This window comes from Nilaparvata lugens, chromosome 9, assembly GCF_014356525.2.
Source record: "Nilaparvata lugens isolate BPH chromosome 9, ASM1435652v1, whole genome shotgun sequence".
In the NCBI taxonomy this organism is placed as follows: Eukaryota; Metazoa; Arthropoda; class Insecta; order Hemiptera; family Delphacidae; genus Nilaparvata; species Nilaparvata lugens.
In genome coordinates this window covers 25,456,661-25,479,624 of record NC_052512.1, presented here as the reverse complement: position 1 = coordinate 25,479,624, position 22,964 = coordinate 25,456,661, and the positions used below count along the sequence as shown (strand labels likewise).

Sequence of the window (22,964 nt, the reverse complement as noted above, 5' to 3'; positions counted from 1 at the left end):
TCTCTGTGACTCCATTATAATCCAACTTGAACAGAAGAGTTTGGTGGTCGACAGTGTCAAAAGCATGGCTCAGATCACACAACATCAATCCAGTGAAAACACATCTCTCATAACCCTCCAGAATAGTGGTCACCAGCCTTCCATCTGCCTGGGCTGTAGTTCTGCAGCTCTTAAACCAAACTAAGCATCTACAAACAGACCAGTGCTCTCAAAGTACCAGCATAGTTGCTTCTTGATGACTTGATGATGCATTCAAGGATTTTTGAGAAAACTGGCATGATATAGATAGGCCTGAAATTTCCAGGCATATGTCAAATGATCACTTCTTTTGCACTGGAATGGTCTTAGCTATCTTCAGAACAGCAGGGAAGACACCCTCTGTGATGCATGCATTCAGGCAGGAGGTCAGGGCTATATAAGGATTGGCAGAATGACTCTCTTGATCAGATTCACTGACATGCCAAAAAGAAGTCTCTAGGTACCATTTGAACTCTTCAAATCACCAACAATTTCCAACACCTCCTCACATGAAACCGGTCGAAGTGAGAAAGCTGCCTCAGGCTTGGGCACAGCATTCAGAAACTGCAGGGCTGATACTTCTGGATAGTGCCTATAAAATCAGGAACTGCCATAACTGAGTTCACAAAATAGGAGTTGAAAACGTCCGGCTTAATCCTTGTGGTTCTTCATTGAGATCCTATTTCTCTTCTTACGACTCTTCATGCAGCTGAGCCCATATTTTGTGAAGAGTTTATATCTGTTCTGCATTGGAATTTTGTATAGCTATTAGAAGTTTTCCCTTGTAGTCTTTCTCGAGCATTAAGCACATTTGCTTGGTATCATTTGTTTTGAGATTTCTGTACTGATCTAGGCCAGAATGACCCAGTTCTCGAGTATAACCAATTCTTGGTTCATCCAACAGGGCTTCTATCTATGATTGGGTTTTTGATTTGGTTTATGTATTTCGACTAGGAAAACGTTGTCAAGGAAATACTTAAATTGACTGGAGAATTTGTTGAAATTTTCTCCTGCAAGGCCAGGTGTTACTATTTCATTCCAATTCTCCCCAGTTACAGGAAGTGTGAGAAGTGGTTCAATTGACTCTCTGCTATTGGGTGCACCATAATTTCCTCAGGTGGATCATTTCCAAGAAGATCAGAGCTCCTTCCATCCACAGAGAAAAAGTTAGGCCTCTTTCACACAATAGGAGACGTGCAACTTGAACACTGAACAGTGTTCATGTTTTTTTGTCGAAGTACATTGAGTCCAATCTTGTCTTTCACATGGTGATCACGAGCCAGGAAGCTCCTTTTGTCACGTCTTTTCCCCTCGAGGAAAGCAGAAACCTGATTTGATCGAGATACTGGGGGAAAAATAGCCGCTTTCACATGGTGATCCTACATCTCTCCAGTCATCACTTTTTCTCAAAAACTATCTTTCTTGAAAATGAAGATAGAAAGATTCGGATTTGGATTCAGCGACCCCTAATTCTTTAAAACATAAGTTGCATTTTTGAAAATATCCAAAAACAAGGAAGTTTCGGCTGTTTTTGATAAAGCTTTCTATTATCATATAATTATATGGTAAAAACGACACTGGTACTGTACTATAGCTTACAGTAAGAATGTACAGTAGCTATTATATAACTTACACTGTATCCGTTTAGGAAATTTGGTGGGATATTTATATTGATTTCTGAAAATACCCAAAAATAAGGGCATAAGATAACTTTGAAAAACCAACGTTTTCCTGCCGATTGACAAAACAGATAAAAAATTAGTCCAAGACATATTATGTCTTAGACTGAAAACGTGTAACAAATATCAGATCACTATTCAAGCTATCAAGCTTTTCATAAATTTATTTGTCTCCCCATGGCAGTAGGTTTGCGCCCAACGTTTTCACTTATGCATTTCTGTGATAATCATTAACCTTTAACTACACACTAGGCGCCAAAAGTATATACAAGCGCGCGGCACTGAGTGCCGTACATAGGTACATAGGTGATGAAAATGAGAAAAACTTCTTTGATACGATATCCTTATTTATTCACAATAGTAGTTATTTAATTTACAATTATTATCTTGGGCTCCAACAATGTAATACAAGCAAACTCAAAATTCCTTGCTTTATTTTGGCCAAGTACATCCTTGGATACAAAGATTGCCACTCCTGCATGAATATGGGTGATTTGACTGAAAGAAATAACCAGGAGATAGTCATCAAAATTTACCATTCTCAGTTGATCATCAAATAGCCAGTGCTCCACAAGGCATAATATCTTGTAATCAACCTCATATATTGCCAATTCAATATCAAGTTTCTTTGCCAAATTGAGACAAATTAATCTCAGATGCCACTGGGCCTGTACTGGTACTTGTGTTCATAATGGGGTCAGAAGCTATGTTATTAGCTGCCCCAAGGTTCTCCTGGATAAAAAAACGTTTAATTGTTTCATTCTGTGGCCAAAGTTAACCATCCAGGAAAGATTTCCTCTTTTCAAAGTCAATACCAATCTTGAAGCTCTCACTTTGTCTCCAATTTTTCAGCTAAAGTGTTGTCCACAAATTCCTTGACTGCATCAACAGTTACTGTTCTACTCTGTTTTCTAACCAGATGAAACCAGGCCCTCTTTGTTCCAGTCAAAATAGTACTGTCACTTCCAGCACCAATCACAACCTTAGGAAGTCCCTTGTCGATATTCATTTGCTTAGTTCTAGTTTTTTTGCCAACCTGCAATAATTTAGTAGTTTTAGCTGAGGAACCAACTGCTTTTGCATAATTTGCTGCAATTTCTCATGAGTGTAATTATTCTTTGAGTAACTCATATACTTGTGAAAGCAAGTAGAAAGTGGACTCATACAAGTATTTAGGAGTTGATTTTGACAGCTGGATGAGGTGGTCAGAACACATCAACCGCCTGAAGTGTAGAGTTTGCCCAATCATCAACATTCTTCACAGGTCCCATAATGCAATGTTCAATGTTTCTTCCAGCAATTTGTAGAAGTTCTGCATCTTTCTTTGTGATTGTTCACACTTCAGATCCATATGCAATTATGGGACTGATCAGATCTTATACATTGTGGGTTTGGTTTCTTTGAAATCAGTCTTGTGTATAATATTTATAGGACTCTTTTATTAGCAAAATATGCTCTATTTCCAGCTCTAATTTTTTCTTCAAGCTTTCACACATGTTCTTATCATAGTTCATCTCCACCCCCAGGTAGTTGAAATTTTTCACTGCCTCAAATAATTTGTTTGCAATTTCTAGGTTTTGAGGAACATGTACAGTATTCATTGTCCTGGTGCTATTTTTTTCGGGGGCGGGGATAAAATTCCCCTTGTTTGCATGGCATTGTACAATAAATAGGAAATAAGAATTTACAAATAGGTGCAGAAAAGGTTAAAGGAAAAGGGCGGGCAGCCATGTTTGCCCTGAATTAAGTATGGACACAGTATTTCAAGGTACTTTTAGTTTTACCTACATTCACAGCCAGTCCAGTCTTCTTTCCCCCACTTTCAATTATTTCATATATTTGTTGGATCTACTACACCGCCTCGACGAGCTGAGAAGAATGAGCTGTAGTACGAGGAGATCAGATGATCATTCTGTCAAAAGTTATAAGTGTTTAAAGTTTTGATCCTTGACGTATCCTTAAGACGTACCCCCTACTAGGAAATACTGAAATTAAATGTTTCTAACTTGTGATTCTCATAGAAAATAACCCGTGTGAGATGATTTCAGCCGAAATATGTATTTTTTTGTTAGGAAGGCCTTGAAAAGGTATTATAATGAAAAATTTGTATTTTGGCTGTAGGACATGATTTTCTATTTTTGGGTATACCTCCCCTCCCCCACTACTAAATTCGAAAATTCCCAAGGAATCCTGTTCATAATGAATTATTGTTCTTTCACGTGATGTGTGGTTTTTTATCTATACTAGAAAAATATCCATGTTGTATAGGGTAGAAGTGGTAGGTTTGCATAATTATTTTGAATACCCCTTAAAAAATACCCCTTTTTTGAAAAAATTCGTAGCTCCGGAACCAAAAATGGAATCCTGCGCGACCACTCAATTTATTGGAAATCTTATTCTCTTTAATTTTGTCGGGAATGATATTTCTTGAGAAACTCAAGGTTCACGAGGTAAAATGGGAAAATTGATAAAAGTCCGAAATTTTGGGGGTTTTGGGGGGTTTTGGGGGTGAAGCCGCCCTCTGTCGTGTCAGCAAATTTCAGATTCGAATTCAGCGCCCCAAAATACATATATAACCGTCGAGAAAAATTCCTTCGGGGCTGTTGTCTTCCGCTTTGTCTTCCCGCTTATTTCTCATCCGTTTCTTCTTTTCTCATTCTTCCTTTCTTGCCTATTTCCTTATATTCTTCTCCTTCTTCTTCTTCTTTTTCTTCTTCTTTCTTCTTTCTTCTTCTTCTTCTTCTTCTTCTTCTTCCTCTTCATCTTCACTATTCTCTCTCTTTTCTTATCTTCCTATTTCAGATTTTGTTTTTCCTTTTCCGTTTCCTGTTCGCGTCCTGCGTTCTGTGAATTATTTTTACTTTTTTGAAAGCCATAGACTAACTCATTAGCCGCAAGATGCTCGTCGTCTTTTCTATGTAGTAGCTATAGAGACTTTCATCAATGAATTTCTGCTCTACTGGGCTATTGGATTGAATATTGTACTAACTATTGGATCTTGTGGCAGTGTTCACACATTGGCTGACTGAAGATATATGAATGCTCACATAAGAGTCCATGGTATTCTAGTCAATGGTTGTTTTTCAGGAAACATACCCAAAAGAGTTTCTCTCGACGGCTCTATATACATGTATTTTGGGTCGCTGGATTCGAATTTGAAATTTTCTGACACGCCAGAGAGCGGCTTCACCCCCAAAACCCCCAATATTTCGGACTTTTTTCAATTTTCCAATTCAATCTCGAGAACCTTGAGTTTCTCAAGAAAAATAATGATCGACAAAATTAAAGAGAATACAATTTTCAATAAATTGAGTGATCACGCAGGACTCTACAATTTTTGGTTCTGGAGCTACGATTCTTTAAAAAAGGGGTATTTTTCAAGGGTTTTTCAAAAATATGCAAACTTACCACTTTCACCCTATACAACTTGAATCTCTTTCTAGTAATGATGAAAAACCACAAATCACGTGAAAGGACAATTAATTCTGAACAGGATTCTTTGGGAATTTTCAATTCCAGTAGAGGGGGGAATGGGTGTTAACCCAAAAATAGAAAAACAAATCCTTCAGTCAAAATACAATTTTTTCAATATAATGCTTTTCCAAGACCTTCCTAACATAAAAAACATATTTCGGTCTAAGGGTTATGTACTTTGAGAATCACCCGTTAGATACACTTATAATTCCATTATTTTCGGGTGGGGGGGGGGCACCCATAAGGAAGGATATGTCAAGGATCAAAACTTTAAACACTTATAGCTTTTGAATGAATAATCAGATCTCCTCGTACTACAGCTCATTCTTCTCAGCTCGTCACGGCGGTTCAATATCATGCACCAAAAGTCAAATTTGGTCGAAAAAAAATCCTTCTTGAGTGTACTTTAGCCCATATTTCCATACACAAAAAATGGCCAATTTCTTTATTCAAAACTGTTTATCTCGGTAACCGCAAATGATAAAAATCTGGTGTGGTACACTCACACAACTTTCCTTGCTCATTGAACTATTTAAAATTTTACATCTATTTTCGTTTAAAAACCTTTCCCCTTATTTTGATCAAATATTTCTCTTGTAAAAAACATCCACGGAACAAAGTGCCCTTTTTTATAACCCTACCTTAAAATTTCCAATATAGTTCGCTAAATAAACCTAAGCCTCAATATCAAACGAGAATAATTTAGGAGAAAAACATAATGAAGATTGACGGCAACATATTTGCAACTACGATCAGACTACTGTATATGTGTATATACAATTGTTTTCAGAGTACTTTTTCCTTTATGTAAATATTGTGAAATTCGATGTTTTTTTTTAAATACGTCAAAACAGCTGTTCTACAGATGAAATATCTTGACTATGACTGTGTTCTCTTTATAAACTGCTCTACCTACCCACGGTATATGGAAGAAGAAAAAGTAAAAACCGTGTTCCTACCTACCTCATGCACGAGAAGGAGGTTACAAAGTCCATTTCTCAAGGATTGGGTGGACCCCCCATTAGTACCCCAGGAAAAAGACTCATGTCAGTTGATAGAGCTAATAAATAACTATACAGGGTATGGATTTGAAAAAAATTGTTAGAGCCGTTTTTGAGAAAATCGTGAAAAACATGGTTTTTTAGTAACTGTCATTTTTCTCAAGAATATTACGGAGCTCCTGCAATTTTCACAGAAATGAGACTCATGTCAGTTGATAGGGCTTATAAATAGCTATCCATGGTATAAATTTGAAGAAAATCGTTAAAGCCGTTTTCGAGAAAACCGTGAAAAACATGGTTTTTTAGTCATTATCCGCCATTTTTCTCAAGAATATTACGGAGCTCCTGAAATTTTCCCAGAAATGAGACTCATGCCAGTGATAGGGCTTATGAATAGTTATCTATGGTATAAATTTGAAGAAAATCGTTGGAGCCGTTTTCGAGAAAACCGTGAAAAACATGATTTTTTAGTCATTATCCGCCATTTTTCTCAATAATATTACGGAGCTCCTAAAATTTTCCCTGAAATGAGACTCATTTCAGTTGATAGGGCTTATAAATAGCTATCCATGGTATAAATTTGAAGAAAATCGTTAGAGCCATTTTCGAGAAAAATGTGAAAAACATGGTTTTTTAGTAACTGTCATTTTTCTCAAGAATATTACGGAGCTCCTGCAATTTTCACAGAAATGAGACTCATGTCAGTTGATAGGGCTTATAAATAGCTATCCATGGTATAAATTTGAAGAAAATCGTTAAAGCCGTTTTCGAGAAAACCGTGAAAAACATGGTTTTTTAGTCATTATCCGCCATTTTTCTCAAGAATATTACGGAGCTCCTGAAATTTTCCCAGAAATGAGACTCATGCCAGTTGATAGGGCTTATGAATAGTTATCTATGGTATAAATTGAAGAAAATCGTTGGAGCCGTTTTCGAGAAAACCGTGAAAAACATGATTTTTTAGTCATTATCCGCCATTTTTCTCAATAATATTACGGAGCTCCTAAAATTTTCCCTGAAATGAGACTCATTTCAGTTGATAGGGCTTATAAATAGCTATCCATGGTATAAATTTGAAGAAAATCGTTAGAGCCATTTTCGAGAAAAACGTGAAAAACATGGTTTTTTAGTAATTATCCGCCATTTTTTCCGCCATCTTGAATTGAATTCTATTGAATTTCTTATTGTCGGGTCCTCATGGTATAAGGACCTTAAGTTTAAAATTTCAAGTCAATCGGTTAATTAGGAATGGAGTTATCGTGTTCACAGACATACACACATACACACACACACACACACACACACACACACATACACACACACACACACATACACACACACAGACCAATACCCAAAAATCATGTTTTTGGACTCAGGGGACCTTGAAACGTATAGAAAACTTGAAATTGGGGTACCTTAATTTTTTTTGGAAAGCAATACTTTCCTTACCTATGGTAGTAGGGCAAGGAAAGTAAAAAATTGTACTTGGTCGTGATTCGAAGGAGAGATCATCTTCTTTTATGTGAGGTAAATGTTTTTCGTTAAAATATATGCGTGAAGTATGATACGATTGTTTAAAAAATTCAAGAATTTGTCGATATTGTTCTCATTTTCAGTCTCAACAGTTTTTCTATGATAAACATTGATGCAATACAGATTTAAATCGAATAATCTTATAGGGCATGATATTATCTTCTATTCAAGACCAATCGCATGTTTCTATCATGTATCATACACAATTTAGAAACTCTTGAATAACATCAAAATTTACTTGAAATACCGTACAGGTATTCTTGGTAACTTGAGACAGACAGTCCTTCATGCACTGAAACATTATTCAGGATTCAGCTGGTTTATATAAAACATATTTACAATATTTACATCAACAAACTGATACTGGCTCTGGACGTCTCTCATGTATCCAAATAATATATTAAAAATCTGGTGTGGTACACTCACACAACTTTCCTTGCTCATATTCGAAACTACGATCAGACTTTTGTATATGTGTATATATAATTGTTTTCAGAGTACTTTTTCCTTTGTGTAAATTGTGAAATTCAATGATTTTTTTAGTCGTCATTTTTTCAAAGTCGTCAAAACAGCTGTTCTACAGATGAAATATCTCGACTATGTGTTCTTTTTATGAACTGCTCTACCTACCTACCTACAAAGTCCATTACTCAAGGATGGGGTGGACCCCCCATTAGTTTCCCAGAAAGGAGACTCATGCCAGTTAATAGAGCTGATAAATAACTATACAGAGTATGAATTTGAAAAAAATCGGTCAAGTTATTTTGAAAAAATCGTGAAAAACATGGTTTTTTAGTAATTATCCGCCATTTTTCTCAAGTATATTACGGAGCTCCTGCAATTTTCCAAGGAAAAAACTCATGTCATTTGATAGGACTTATGAATAGCTACCCATGGCTTGAATTTGAAGAAAATCGTTACAGCCGTTTTCGAGAAAACCGTGAAAAACCTGGTTTTTGTTTTCCCAGAGATGAAACTTATGCCAGTTGATAGGGCTTAAAAATAGCTATCCATGGTATAAATTTGAAGAAAATCGTTGGAGCCGTTTTCGAGAAAACCGTGAAAAACATGGTTTTTTAGTCATTTTCCGCCATTTTTCTCAAGAATATTACGGAGCTCCTGAAATTTTCCCAGAAATGAGACTTATGCTAGTTGATAGGGCTTATAAATAGCTATCCATGGTATAAATTTGAAGAAAATCGTTAGAGCCATTTTCGAGAAAAACGTGAAAAACATGGTTTTTTAGTAATTATCCGCCATTTTTTCCGCCATCTTGAATTGAATTTTATTGAATTTCTTATTGTCGGGTCCTCATGGTATAGGGACCTTAAGTTTAAAATTTCAAGTCGATCGGTTAATTAGGAATGGAGTTATCGTGTTCACAGACATACACACACACACACATACACACATACACACACACAGACCAATACCCAAAAATCATGTTTTTGGACTCAGGGGACCTTGAAACGTATAGAAAACTTGAAATTGGGGTACCTTAATTTTTTTTGGAAAGCAATACTTTCCTTACCTATGGTAGTAGGGCAAGGAAAGTAAAAAATCAGAACTATAATATAAAATGCAAGCACCAATGCCACCAATGTAAATAGTCACTGGTCTACTGACAAAGCACAAATCATCAGTCAGCTGGACGATAATTCACTATTATTATTTTTTTCTCTTATGCACTTTCAATTTTATCCTTTTATATTCACAAAAAGGAGGAAGGAGTTGGTAAATATATCGACCTTTATAATAGTTTAAAGAATATTTGTTGAAAATTTTAAGATGATTGATGGAATCAATCGGAAGTAATTTCACAAACGGGTAACGACTGGAGAATTTAGTCAACAGTACCGTAAGTACTCACTTCGCTCGTTCTATTTCAACCAAATTATAAATTATTTTGTCCAAATAGAGAGTGAGAGAGCTTTCAAAAAATAATTACAGTCCTAGAGAAAAATATGACGGAGTTTATTTACTGAGAGAGAAAATTTCACTTGTATAATAAATTAGTGAGATTACAGTGAGATTCACTTCAAAAAGTTAGCAGTTCTTATACATCGCATCAACGCTTCCACCCTTCCAAACAATTCTGACAGATTCAAGTGAATCTCACTGTGCCGGTGACCACCTGAGCATCGAAGCGAGCCGAGCGAATGAAAGAGAATGTGGAAGAGTGAGAAAGTGCAGAGAGAATAAGAGGATAGAACGTGAGGGATTGAGAGAGAAAAAAAGTAGTTGCGAGAAGGATGGACTGACGGAGAAGAGAAACCTAGGACGTTAATCAAATAGGGCGACCCAATGGTGGGGGAATGACATCTCAAGGACAACCAAGATTCAAGCTGATTACATTTATTCCCTTTCTCACTAATATTCCCGCTTAATCATAAAAAACCATTATTTATACTGCAATCATTGTTTATGAAGGTCAATAATAATGTAATCAAACAGTAAACATGTTGAAGAATTGAGAGATAAGAAAGAATCCACATGAAAAATATAATAATATGATTGTTGTAATATAAGTAGATTCGTTACTAGTTGTCAGGATTGGTTGAGCTGGAATCGTTGATGTTATCCATTAGTAATGCTGACAGATTGAAGCTGGTCGAACTATGGACCAGATTCACTTCATAGTGTCAGAGTTGTTTGAGCGGGAAGCGTCTATGTATATTCGGTCGGAACGGTGACAAATGGGACTTATATCGGTATAGGCTAAAGGCCAACCTGACTCCTAGGTAAACTTTCGGCCGGCAGTTGGCAATCCTTATTACTAGAAGTTTGAGGTGGCAGAGTCATGCGCAGTGGGAAATTTTTGTGGCAATGTTGCCACATTGCAGGAGTGAGTCAACAATTTCTGCCTGCTTTCGTGTTCGTGTTCGTGGTACCGTTATGTAAGGCATAGAAACTGGTATGGTGGGTACAGTCTCGGTCAAAAGTAGTCGGTACTCGGCCTCATTCCATTTACCAGCCTCAACCTGTCAATCCCAGGGATAATTTATTCAGCAATATCCCTCTCCCTTCTAAAATTGCACCAAATGAGGCTATGCTGATTCGTGTGGGTTCCAGTAGGTTTTTGCTGATGTGGTTCAGAACTAGCATAAATTAATACATTAGGTGCCATCTTGTTGCCTCAGGCACGCACAAGTCTAAGGCTGAAATGGGCATCAACACAGCATATTCAACTGTTTGCCACAAATGAAAAACTGTGAAAGAATCATTTGATGTTTTTGGTGTGGTGGTTTGGAACCCTTAATAAAAACAAAAAAGGAGTGATTTTCTTGTCTTGGCCATGCACAAGTCTAAGGCTGAAGTAAGCATCACCCTCAGCAAGAACTATAACGCTCTTTGCTCTTGCAAAATTTATAAAATTTGAATGTCAAAACCAAAATAGCCTACTTTGTCATTTTTCATCCTTCTCATTAATATTTTAGTAATGCACAAGTCTAAGGCTCAAGTGGGTATCACCCTCAGGTAAGAAGTGTCTTTTAACATTCCTAGATTTGAAAATGGACACTTAATGGCTCGAGATACATACAAAATGAATGTAGCAAAATCAATACTTTTAGAATATTCAAATATCACATCATCAGCAAAATCAATACTAGGTACTGGAATTAAATAATGTTATTGCTGATAACAAATAATTATGTACATTTTAGTAATGAGCTTTGTACTTTCATTGTGTGTTATGGAATTTGGATCTTAAATATATTGTAGTCAGCTGATAAGCTTATTGACCTTTGTACATCATTGATAAGTAAAGTTATAGTCCAGATGTTTTTCAATAAAAATGTTAGTCGAGCAGACAAAAGAGACTAATAAGAAAATGCGACCTTGACAGCGCTTTTGTTAGAACATTGGTGTTAATATTGGTGATTTGGTGGGCACCAATTTGGTGCATTTGGTGCGAGATATGGTTAGCCACGCCCACGGCATTAATAATTATTGTTCCACTTCTTCACCAAATGGCAGCCTAATCTGCGCGCGCAGGTATTGCTTTTGTTAATGCATTATTCCGGACTGTACATAGACCTTGGAAACCTAACCGTAGTCTCAAACAGGGTGTCTGAATAATTTTTTATGACGTCAGAAACCATTATGGCGTCTTTTTGTTGACAATTGCAGCTCTGTCATTGGTTGAGAGTCTCAATTTATCTCAGTTTTTTAAAAATGCCTCATGGTCATGGTATGACCAGGAATTTATTGAGACCCTGTTTGAGAGTAGCTCTCTTGGCAACTCTCTCATAGCTTTCAAAAGAGCAGCAGACAGAGAATACTGTATGTTGGTTGATATCTGAAAACTGAAATGTGTGTGTGTGTAACAACTAGCCTATAATGTTTATTGTGTGCACAGAACAGTCCACGTGAGATAAACACCGATTAATTACTGAAAAATATGCAGTACTCAATGTTGGTTTATGGTTTTAAATCTTTGTAGCCTAATAATGTTGCCAGACAAAATGTAACTATAAACCCCATGGCTGATACTGGAGATACGTGAAAATAATGGCGTTGCCCTCAGTTGCCGCCTTGTCTAGCAGTTCAAACCCTGCAGATAGCAACAGCAATGAAGGTATGTTCATGTTCAATTACAATTGAGGTTTGTTCATCAGTTTTAGGTTAGATTGCATTGCAGTATTACGAATTCCGATTGGTGATTGGTGACAACGTTTGTTTTATGAGTTTATGTATTGATCATTGAAAACCTAACCTTGCTACCAAGTGCGGTTTGTGTTTTACTTACAACTGATCAACGTTTTCAACTGTCAACAAAAAATACTGATTGAACATACCCTACATTCTGATTAAACATGTTTTATAAACAATTTAATAATTCTAAAGTGTATGTGGTATTTATTCAACAATTAGAGTTTAAGTTAAAACTTTGTGTTCCCGATTCTCAACTAAAGCTTTGAACTGAAATAAACATATAAACCCATCTGAGTGTTACACTCTACTGAAATAATTATAAATAAGCTAGTGCTGCTAAATGTGAGTTGAAGATTTTTACTTATTTCTAAACAAAAACAAATAATGTAAACATTGAGACAAGATCCATGTAGAAAAGACATAACGTCATAACCTAGACCTATTGGAAGCATTTTGAAATGTTTGATATCACCTTTTAAAAGGAATAAATTTGTTTGAAATTTGGACATTCATGTTGAATTTTACTCAATTTAATGAGTATATTAGAGTTTACTTCAACTTATCAGAGTAAAATATTTCTAGTTACTTTCCCGGACAAAAAAACTCAAAATGCCGCTGATATTCTGTCATCTGTCTGTTCTATGAAAAGTAACTAAGTGGAAAGTAAAAATAAATTATTCGAGTTCTATTGAGTTATTAATTGCAAGCAATTAAGCCAGCTGCCCCCGCTGAAAGTCTATTTGTTTTGATAAATCTTTATTTACTTTTTAATGTTATCCCGTTATATACCGTAGTTACTTGAAAAGGACAAGTGAATTAGACTATTTTGTTAGCCAACCAACTTGATAATGATTTTAAGGGGGCACTTTAGTTTAAGGACCGCGGAATCCAGTATTGAGACCTAGAGACCTATAGATCGATAGAGGAGGTCAAGACGAGATCAACCATGTATAACATTGTTGTCGATTTCCAAGGATTAGCTGGAAAAACATGGCGGAAAGTTCAAAATTTTTATATCAATTTTTATTTTTAATAATTTTTTTATGGCTACAATATGTTTTAAACTAGTGCAATCTTATGTAAAATTTGACGAGGAATCCAATGAAACTGATTTCAGGTTCGTAACTTCAGTAGTTTTTAAGAAAGGTAGTTAATAGATAGATAGTTTTTGATATTACAAAAAATGTGCAGAAAAATGCAAATTTTTTGGTTTAAAAAAGGTTAATTTGTTTTCATGATGATTAATAGGTATTGTAAACTATTGGATTTTGTAGAATCATAAATTTTAAAGGAAAAATGTTCAGTCACTTGATAAATTTTAGTTCACCTCGTCAAATTTTACATAAGATTTCACTAGTTTAAAACATATTGTAGCCATAAAAAAATTATTAAAAAAAAAAATTGATATAAAAATTTTGAACTTTCCGCCATGTTTTTTCAGCCAATCCTTGGAAATCGACAACAATGTTATGCATGGTTGATTTCGTCTTGATCTCCTCTATCGATCTATGTAGGTCTCAATGCTAGGTTCCGCGGCCCATATACTAAAGTGCAGCCGATTTTAAGACCCCAGAATTCTCGAACTAGGATAGTTTAAAGAATCTGGCCCGGTTGCACAAAAGCCGGTTAAATTTTAACCTTGATTAGCTTCCAATAGTCAATGAGCCAATCAGAGAAGGCGTTTTTGAAATGACGGCTTTAATGATTTTGGTTCTCGTGGAATTAATCACGGTTAAAATTTAACTGGCTTTTGCCGGTAGTATGTGCTAAAAGTTAGAAGTTGAATAGTAATAACTTGACCATTTAAAAGTTATCTTCAACATACAATAATAATAATATCGAGTGACCTGGCTGGCTCAGGTCTGGTGTCAGAGTTTTCAGGTCGCAACTGATCAATTTCAGGGCCTCTGACATGACCTAACAACTGCTTTTTAGGCAGCCGGGACCGACGGCTTAACGTGTCCATCCGAAACATACATTAACTTAGACATACAATCTAATGACAAGTTGAAAGTAGGAAGTCGCTATTCTTTCTCAAAAAATAATCAGGATCTAGGGTAACTATGATCATTGCATAATGATAGGTTTTTTTAAATATTTTGTTAAATAAAATTTTGTATTAATAATTTCTCTGATTGCTAATGAATTACAACCAGAGGAATTTATTGACAAAACATATATACATAATTATTATATTATACATACAAAGTTGCTAATACTAAACTTAGTTCTAATTATGATACCCCACTATAATAATATGTGTCGGGGTGATCATAATAGTTTTTTTCTAATTTTCAAAGTCATCAATATAAGAAAAGGTTAATCAACCAATAAAAACATTCCTAATTGATTAATCTTGTCTAAATTTTCTCATATTATTTAATTTCTCATTTATTTTCTTATTTTATATATAAAGCAGAAACCTAGGTTGAAGTTGTAGGCTATTGTATAATTTATTACAAAAAACGTATGCTCCATCCAAGCAGTTGTAGAAGATTAATCGATGAAAGTGAAAATTAATTTGTAAAATATACTGATGGATATTTGTGTAATCAATATTGTTAGCTCATCTTCTTTCACCCTCCTTTTTTAATCCTCCTTATTGCTCTCTTCCGCCTCGTCCTTCTTCTCAGCCTTCTCCTACTCCATTTCTTTCTCCGCTTTCCAATTTTTTCTGCGCCACTATCTCAACAAAGTCTTGTAGATTTCAAGGTTAACATCATAAGCCTCTATTCGTTGTTGATTTATTATCACTCTTCACTGTCAAAATTGTGGAGTTTATAACTATTTATATTTGTTACTTTTTCACGTTTTTTAGTCGAAAAATATCTAATTTGTGATAAATTTTCTATAAAACTCAACATTAATACGGAACAGATTTACTATGATATATTAAAAGCCATTACCGTGACGTCACGGTTACCGTATCTCTTTATCCTCTCATTTTTTTCATAATTATGATGTTGTTTTCAATCTTTTGCTTGCATTTATTCTTTTAGGAGTTGATGCAGGAAGCAGTAATGTGCGAGTCAAGGAGGAGAAGCCAGATGAGGCGGAAATCAGAGAAATGGCCGCCCGAATGGTGGAAGCCAATAAGCAGAAAATGGCGAACATGCCCCCCTCGGGAGGGGGGGGCAGCTCAAGAGGAGGAGGTGGGGGCCAGACCACGCTGCTGGGGTACTTCAACCGGGGGGCGCAGGCACAGCAGAAGGGGGCCACACCTAAAGCGGCGGTCACTGCCACTGCTGCACCCCCCGACGTCGAATCTGACTCAGAGGCGGATTCCGAGAAGAAGAAGCCGCCGCTGGACGAGCCCAGTCAAAAAGGTTCAAATTATTAACAATTAGTTATTTATGTATCACGGGAGTGATCCGTGGTCTAGTAGATAGAGTGCCTGCGTAGCAGCATAGAGATCCCGGGTTCAAACACTCTCAATACCAAAAGTTTTTTAACCAGATCACTCCCGTGTTATCTGATGGGCATGTTAAACTGTCGGTCCCGGCTGAAGTATGACAGTCGTAAGGCCCATTGACGGCTTAAATTATATATTCAGGCGGTGGGACCTTCCCGCAAGGGACTCCCCACCAACAAAAGCCATACGAATCTACTTTATTTATGTATTTAAATACGACTTTATTGCTTCAGCAAAACAGTTTTTTCACAAAACAATTTTGCAAAAGCAATGAAGAAGTTTTACGCTTGATTAAGCTGGGTTTACACCAAAGTTATTAACAAAATGTTGATAACTTAATCCTTATAGATTCGAATAGATTGAACGGAACTTGTCAAACAAATATGTTCATCATGTGTATGATAAGATGTGTCAAATCTAATAGAATCTAAGCTACTAACATTTTGTTAATAACTTTGGTGTATACGCAGCTTTACATTTTTTTACAATTTTTTCTACAACTTCAGTATGGGACTACAAAACGTAGACTAAAACATAATATTTTCAGCATCAACAATGTTGAATTTTAGCTACCATAGAACTTTAAAAACAAACAAACTTGGATAACTTTATTATATCATGTGGCTAGAACCAGCAATCAATCAGATGATTATAGATAAAAAAGTAGGAAATTCTTAATTTTGTGAAACGTAAAAGTAAAAAAATGTACCGCGCTTGCTGCGGTACAAAAAATGCAAAATGAACGAAATGCGCATACGCAACGAGCGTAAAGTAAACGTAATGCGCATGTGTAGCATGAAAAATGTTTTTGTATTAAAGTAGATCAGCATAAAATTGGTCAGCTACCCAAAAAATCAGCTATTTTACCTCGAGCAATTGTAGGAAAAAATGGGGTTTTATATACTTTAGATAGGATAATGATATTAGTTTGTTGAGATCCTATTCAACTGTCAGTATTGATTGGAAAGCAGTTATGTTATTCAAAAAGGCGAGATTATGTTGTTGAAAAATACAGCTAAACCTCTACTATGTAGAGAAGTTGATTGTCCCGATGAGAATTTTGCTTTACGATGATGACAAAATGACATGTTTTTTTTAATTACGTGTTGGGGACCCCAGGATGGAGTGACCTTTCGTGGATCTGGATGCAGTGATGATGTAACAAAATTACTTGATTTAAGGATTTCGTTATTTCGTTAGTAGAGAGGTTCGACAAAAATTGGTTAAAAAATTAAATAAGTATATTTATATTCATTTTGAACTGTCAGTTTGTTTGAACAGATTGAAATCTTGAACAAAATTGAACATGCGGTGTTGGTAGATGATGCAGAAGGAAAGGAGGGTGATAAAGAAGGAGGAGGAAAATACAGCTTTGCAGGTGAATGGTAGTAATGGAAGAGACATTCACAAGAAGTCATCCCGTTACGTACAATTTCAAAATTTGAGGCTAAAAGTCTACTTTTACCAACTTTTGCAATCACTATTGGACACACATACTAATATGAATATGATGCAAATGTAAATAGAACAACTATTTTAGGGAAATTACACTTTGAAATGAATGAAATCAGATTCAGGTCGGAGAATATGCATATTATAGTAAATGATGAGGGAATAACTGGACTATTGAATGAAAAAGACTAAGAAATTGTCAAAAAATCACTGATTTATTGATAATTAGAAAGACCGGTTTCGGTTATTACACCATTGTCAATCTCTGATAAACTAAATACAAGAGCAGCAGAATTTATACTAGTAGGCGAGTACTGCTATTGGTCGAGGGCATGAACGCCTGCCATTGGCCTAGCTAGACAGTCTCCTCCCCCTCAACGGTGTGACAAAATGGCGGCTTAAGCAACAGAATCGCCATGATAATAAAATTTACTTTCAGTACAAAATAAGAACCAAGAAAACAAGTGTGAAAGATAATAAAACAGATATGTAAATGGAAAAACTATTGACTAATGTATGCTTACAATTTTATGATAAAACTAAATTCGTAGTGTTGTATTGGTTGAAATGAATCTGGTCATTTTAACTATACTGGGAATTTTCCTTAATTACTCTTGTTATTTCTAAAGCCTCTAGAATATTCAAAGATCTGCCTTTGTTATTAACATGCAGAAACTCAACATTCTCCTTAACTGTGAACTTGTGATTATTTGTTATCAAATGTTCTGCAAAGTTAGATTCCCCATTTTGTTTATTCCAATCTCTGATGTGTTCTTTAATTCTACTTTTGAAACTTCTAAAGCAGCAAGTTTGTGAGAAATAGGATGACAAGAATGAAGAGGAATGATAACATCAGGATGGGTTGGTTTTCTGAAAATAGAAAACTTGTGAAAACCAGTGCTATGATCTATTCTTAAATCTAGAAAATTCAATACACAATCCTGTTCTACCTCTACAGTGAATTTTATACTCTGATGTAATCCATTCAGAGAGGAAAGAAAATTGTCTAGTTGTCTGTTACTTCCTTTCCATAAGCAAATAATATCATCAACATATCGAAACCAGTAAACAATTTTATCTTTGAAATGAATATTTTCAATGATTCTACTTTATAAATAATTTAGCTAGGAGTGGTGAGAGGGGTGACCCCATTGCCAACCCCTCTCTTTGTTCAAAAAATCTATTGTTAAATTTGAAATAATTATGCTGAGTGCATAACTTCATCAATCCTATCAGTTCTTCTCTGAGTGTATGATCATTTATAGAGGCTTTCATTATTTCCTCAGCTCTTTCAAGACTTTCTCCCACCGGAATATTAGTGAATAAATTAGTAACATCAAATGACACAACTTTGTAAGATGATAGAACAGGAATATGCTTTATATTGTTGACCAACTCCAATGAATTTTTAATACTAAACTTTGGTTGAAAACCTGTTAATGACCGAAAGGTGCTATTCAGTTTGTGAGCTAATTTAGAGCAGGGAGAATTAACAAAAGATACCACTGGTCTTGTAGGAACACTAGCAAGAACCCGTGCTTCGCAAGGAACTATTTTAAAACTTGACAACTTGACGTAATGAAATTTTGAAGAATTTTGAATAGGCCTATAACCATCCTTGGTTAATTAAGAATCTATAAGCAAAATTTAAAGTTAATTAGTCCAGTAGTTCAGACGTGATGATGCGTCAAACATAATTTTCCTATCCCGTACGTGCATAAGCCAGCTCTTCACTTTATATAATTATTATAGATATAGTTAACGACTGCAAGAGATAGGACTGTGGAACAGAATAGTGGTGAAACTATGATAGCACCAGAAGTGTCTCAAACACAATAGTAGGTACTACATGAACTTATTGAAAGTGATTTGATAAAATGTTAAAACAACAGAACTGAATCCTCATTATTCTACCTTCATTTAGAGAGGCTTTTGTTTCAGCCGAATGGAAATCTATTTTTAAAAAATGAATGTCTGTTTTTGTGTTTGTTTGTTCCCTGTAGACTTGAAAACTACTTGACATAACGGCATGAAACTTTGGGAGTATGTTGTGTGAATATTGGGGATGGTTTCTGAACAGAAATTTTAAAAGGGGCTAATAATAATTATTTATTAATCCATTTTACAGACATATGTTTTCGATGTATATTGCCGATCTTATATTGCCGATACAGCATTGATAAAACTGTAGACTTTTATTTAGCAGTCTCAAAAAACTTCTAGCTGAAAAATTAATAATACATGCCACGTGTTAGGCTTATACATTGCATCAGGAAAACGAAGTTCAAAACTATGGTTTTCCTAAACATATGTTTTTGAGATAATTTCTTTGATGCAGCTGTTTCACATTCACCATTATAAATTATACAGAGTTTGTGAAAATAAAAATATTATTGATTACCAAAACAATACTATTATTATATTAATTATTGAAACAATACTTTTATTATATCAATAATAATATTATTAAACATATTTATCAATTATCAGAACAATATTATTCAGGTTGAGTGGAATCAGGTAGAAAGCAATAATAGAACAGATGTTCTTTTTTGAATTTCTATCATATTATTTTGTTATTTCCAATGATTACAACATATGTTAGAATATCACATGTCAATAAATAAATTATCTCATTTCCATATGGCACTCACCTTACCATTTTCATAACCTTACTTAATAGGATCCTTTTTCATCCTTTGAAACCCTTAGAGGCAAAATATCTCAAAATCCGTTCTTAGTGCGCGTCTAGCATGTTTGAAGAATATTTGTGCAAAGTTTCAAGTCTGTATGTCAATTAGTTTGAGCTGTAGTGTGATTTTACATCAAAATTTTCGAAAAATGCCCTCTCCTGGACCCCCCTGTGCTCCTGATCGAAATTTTTCTGCATAGATCTTATTTTTTTCGTAGCTGAACAAAAAAGTTCCTCATGACTTTGCTGTGCAATGAGCGGTAAAAAGTACAAAATTTTGGGGGGCCCCAGCTCCCTCAGGGGGGCAAATCTCTGGAAATCCTTTCTTAGTAGATGTTTTCAGGCTACCATAAACAATCGTGCAAAATTTCAAGTTTTTAGGCTCATTAGTTTGGGCTGTGGTGTGATTTCAGTCTGTCGGGGCTTAGCCTTTTATAAGTATAGAGATTAATTTTGGTTAATTTAGGTTGACCGAAAAGTCTGGTCGATATGGATTCATAACTGTTAGATACTTAGTTTCTTTCTTGTTAAATAATTTGGTGGTGGTGGTCAACTTATTTCTAATCAAGCTATTGATTTTGGTGGTGGGATTGGAGTTAATCTCAATAAAATTGTTATCTGCAATGAAATGGTTTACCTTACTTAGATATTCGTCCTCATCCATTATTACTGTAGTGCATCCTTTGTCAGCTTTCAAAATCATCAGGTCATTGGTTTTCATCTTCTTCTTTAAATTCTTCATGATGTCTGCCGTTTTTGTGATCTCTGGTCGAAGTTCCCTTGTCTTTTCTTGAAGAATTATGTCAGTACATCTGTTAGTTAGTATTTTGTTCTTTGAGGCTTCCCAATTGCTATCAATGCTGCATGCTAGTCGTTCAAGTTGTTGGTTATCCAAATAGCTATGACTACTGTATTTGTTACCTCGTCCTAGTAACTCTGTCTCTGAGGATGAAAATTGGACTTGTGAGAAATTAGCTACGGTACCCTATCAGCAAACTTGTGTTGATGTTGAATGATAGGCCTATTATTTAGTGTCGGATCTTTGAAAAGTTTCTGCAGTTTTTTGTTTTGAGTGACTGTTTTCTCACTCAATCTCCTAAAAAGTTGTTCCCTACATTTGTTGTCTAGGAAATCCCACTCAGCCTTGTGTAGTTTGCTTGCCAGTTGTATGTGGAGAATATAAAATGTAAAGATTTTTTGACAATTTCTTAGTCTTTTTCATTTAATATGAATAATTACCACAATATCAACTTCTCAACTACACAAAAAGTGAAAAAAGAATAACTGGACATTTATGTTTTTCTCTTAACAAGGTTTTTGACACCCATAGACTGGACTGCTTTCCAATTACATCACGCCCACATTCCATGTTGATGTAGTCTTTGACTGGCAGACAATTGTTTGAAAAATTTGTTGGATAAATGAATAATTGAATGAGAAACCCAACTGGAACTATATGTATTTGATTGAATATGAACCCAACTGAAACTACAGAATGTCTGATAATTCACTCCCTATCTTTATACAGCTATAATGTATTTTTTTGTCATAGTCATTCAATATCAGCTGTTTTACATGCACATGAAATCAAGCCGGTAAAAAAAAGTAAATTCGTATGGCTTTTGTTGGTGGGGAGTCCCTTGCGGGAAGGCCCCACCGCCTGAATATATAATTTAAGCCGTCAATGGGCCTGACGACTGTCATACTTCAGCCGGGACCGACAGTTTAACGTGCCCATCCGATCAAGCCGGTAAACAGCTGTTTGTAGAACAAATAAACATATGATTCTCATTACAGCATACTATACTGTATATAGAGATCTTATGTTTTCTTTACAGTCGAGTTTGTTCCCTACTTCCGAAATAGGAACATTCAAACAGCTGCCTTCAGCGCTCCAGTTGAGAGTTTTGTCAACAACAACCACAAAATTCTTTATTCAAAATAGTTTGCATAATGACCTGCAGGTAGCAGTGTCTTCACTTGGTAACAACAATTTTATTTAAACTTCTTATTGTTAAGAACTTTAATGAGAAGATTACCTTCATTACCGCATGATCAGAAAACATCTGAATACGTTTCTTATCCCAATCAAACTGATCCAGATTCAAATTCCTAACTGAGACACTGTCTCAGTGTGTGCTTCATTCAGCCATCTTGAAAATAGCTTTAAAAGACACTGTCCACTGAGTCCTAATAACATATGAGTAATATTAATATAATAACTCAAATAATTTAAGAACTCATCTAAGAAGTTTCAAGTTATAAGAACTCATCTGAAATTTTATAATATAGGCCTTTATTATTTTATTTGAGCTCGATGGGTCTGTCTGCTATGAACTAGGCGCTACGGGTTAGGTCATGTTTATAAAATGCAGTAACTCGAGCATCAGCAGGTTATAGTTTCTGTTTCTCAGCAATATTATTCCTTCTCAGATAAATATGACGAAAAATATTGTACGTAGCTTGTACGGTAACGTATAATTACCGCATTCGTATGATATTCTGCCCTCAACTACGTTTCGGGCAGAAACAATCATACTTATGCGGTAAATGATCGTTACCGGACTGTGACGTAAAGTACTATATCTATGAACCAATTTTGTTAGAACTAAATTTGTTAGATAGAGCACTCCTTGAGGTTGTGTTTAACACCAATTTTCATATGTTTCAGTTTAAAAATGCCCCCTCTTTTGACTGTGGAAGAATGAGCCAAAATAGCAGCTCGTTATGAGGTATGGGGGTCTGTGGTGCGAGTACAAAGGTGGTGGAGGGCTGAACAAGGGATCCATACAACACTGGATGCAAAAACACAGATCTTTTTTAAGAATCGTTGCAACAGAGTAATGTGAAAGACTACTTTCACGAGATCCTTGACGCAGTGATTTCTTAGGATTCCTCATGAACATTTCACGAACTCTGTCAACATTCTCTGCTGTCCTTGACGTTGATGGTCTTCCTGATCGTCTTGCATCTGCAACACTCCCTGTTGTTAGTGTTTTGGAATGGTAATTTTTAAAAGTTTTTGCATCCAGTGCTGCATGGATACC

General features: G+C 35.5%; 1 protein-coding gene and 1 long non-coding RNA gene across 3 annotated transcripts in view; one reads left to right on the top strand and one right to left on the bottom strand.

Annotated features, from left to right (window-relative positions):
• Positions 1–10,040: 10,040 nt before the first annotated feature.
• Positions 10,041–20,692, bottom strand: LOC120353087. Its single transcript, XR_005572185.1, has 3 exons — positions 20,555–20,692; positions 17,142–17,143; positions 10,041–10,050 (listed from the first exon to the last, which is right to left on the bottom strand). It is a non-coding gene; the product is annotated as an uncharacterized LOC120353087 (long non-coding RNA).
• The window catches only part of LOC111057943, a 55,594-nt gene continuing 44,449 nt past the window's right edge, over positions 11,820–22,964 (top strand). Inside the window, exons 1-2 of one of the 2 annotated variants that reach the window (XM_022345424.2) lie at positions 11,820–12,284; positions 15,361–15,687. In XM_022345424.2, coding sequence (XP_022201116.2) covers positions 12,218–12,284; positions 15,361–15,687 — 394 coding nt within the window. In that variant the 5' untranslated portion in view covers positions 11,820–12,217. The remainder of the gene's footprint in view (positions 12,285–15,360; positions 15,688–22,964) is intronic. The other variant, XM_022345426.2, reaches the window with a different exon arrangement.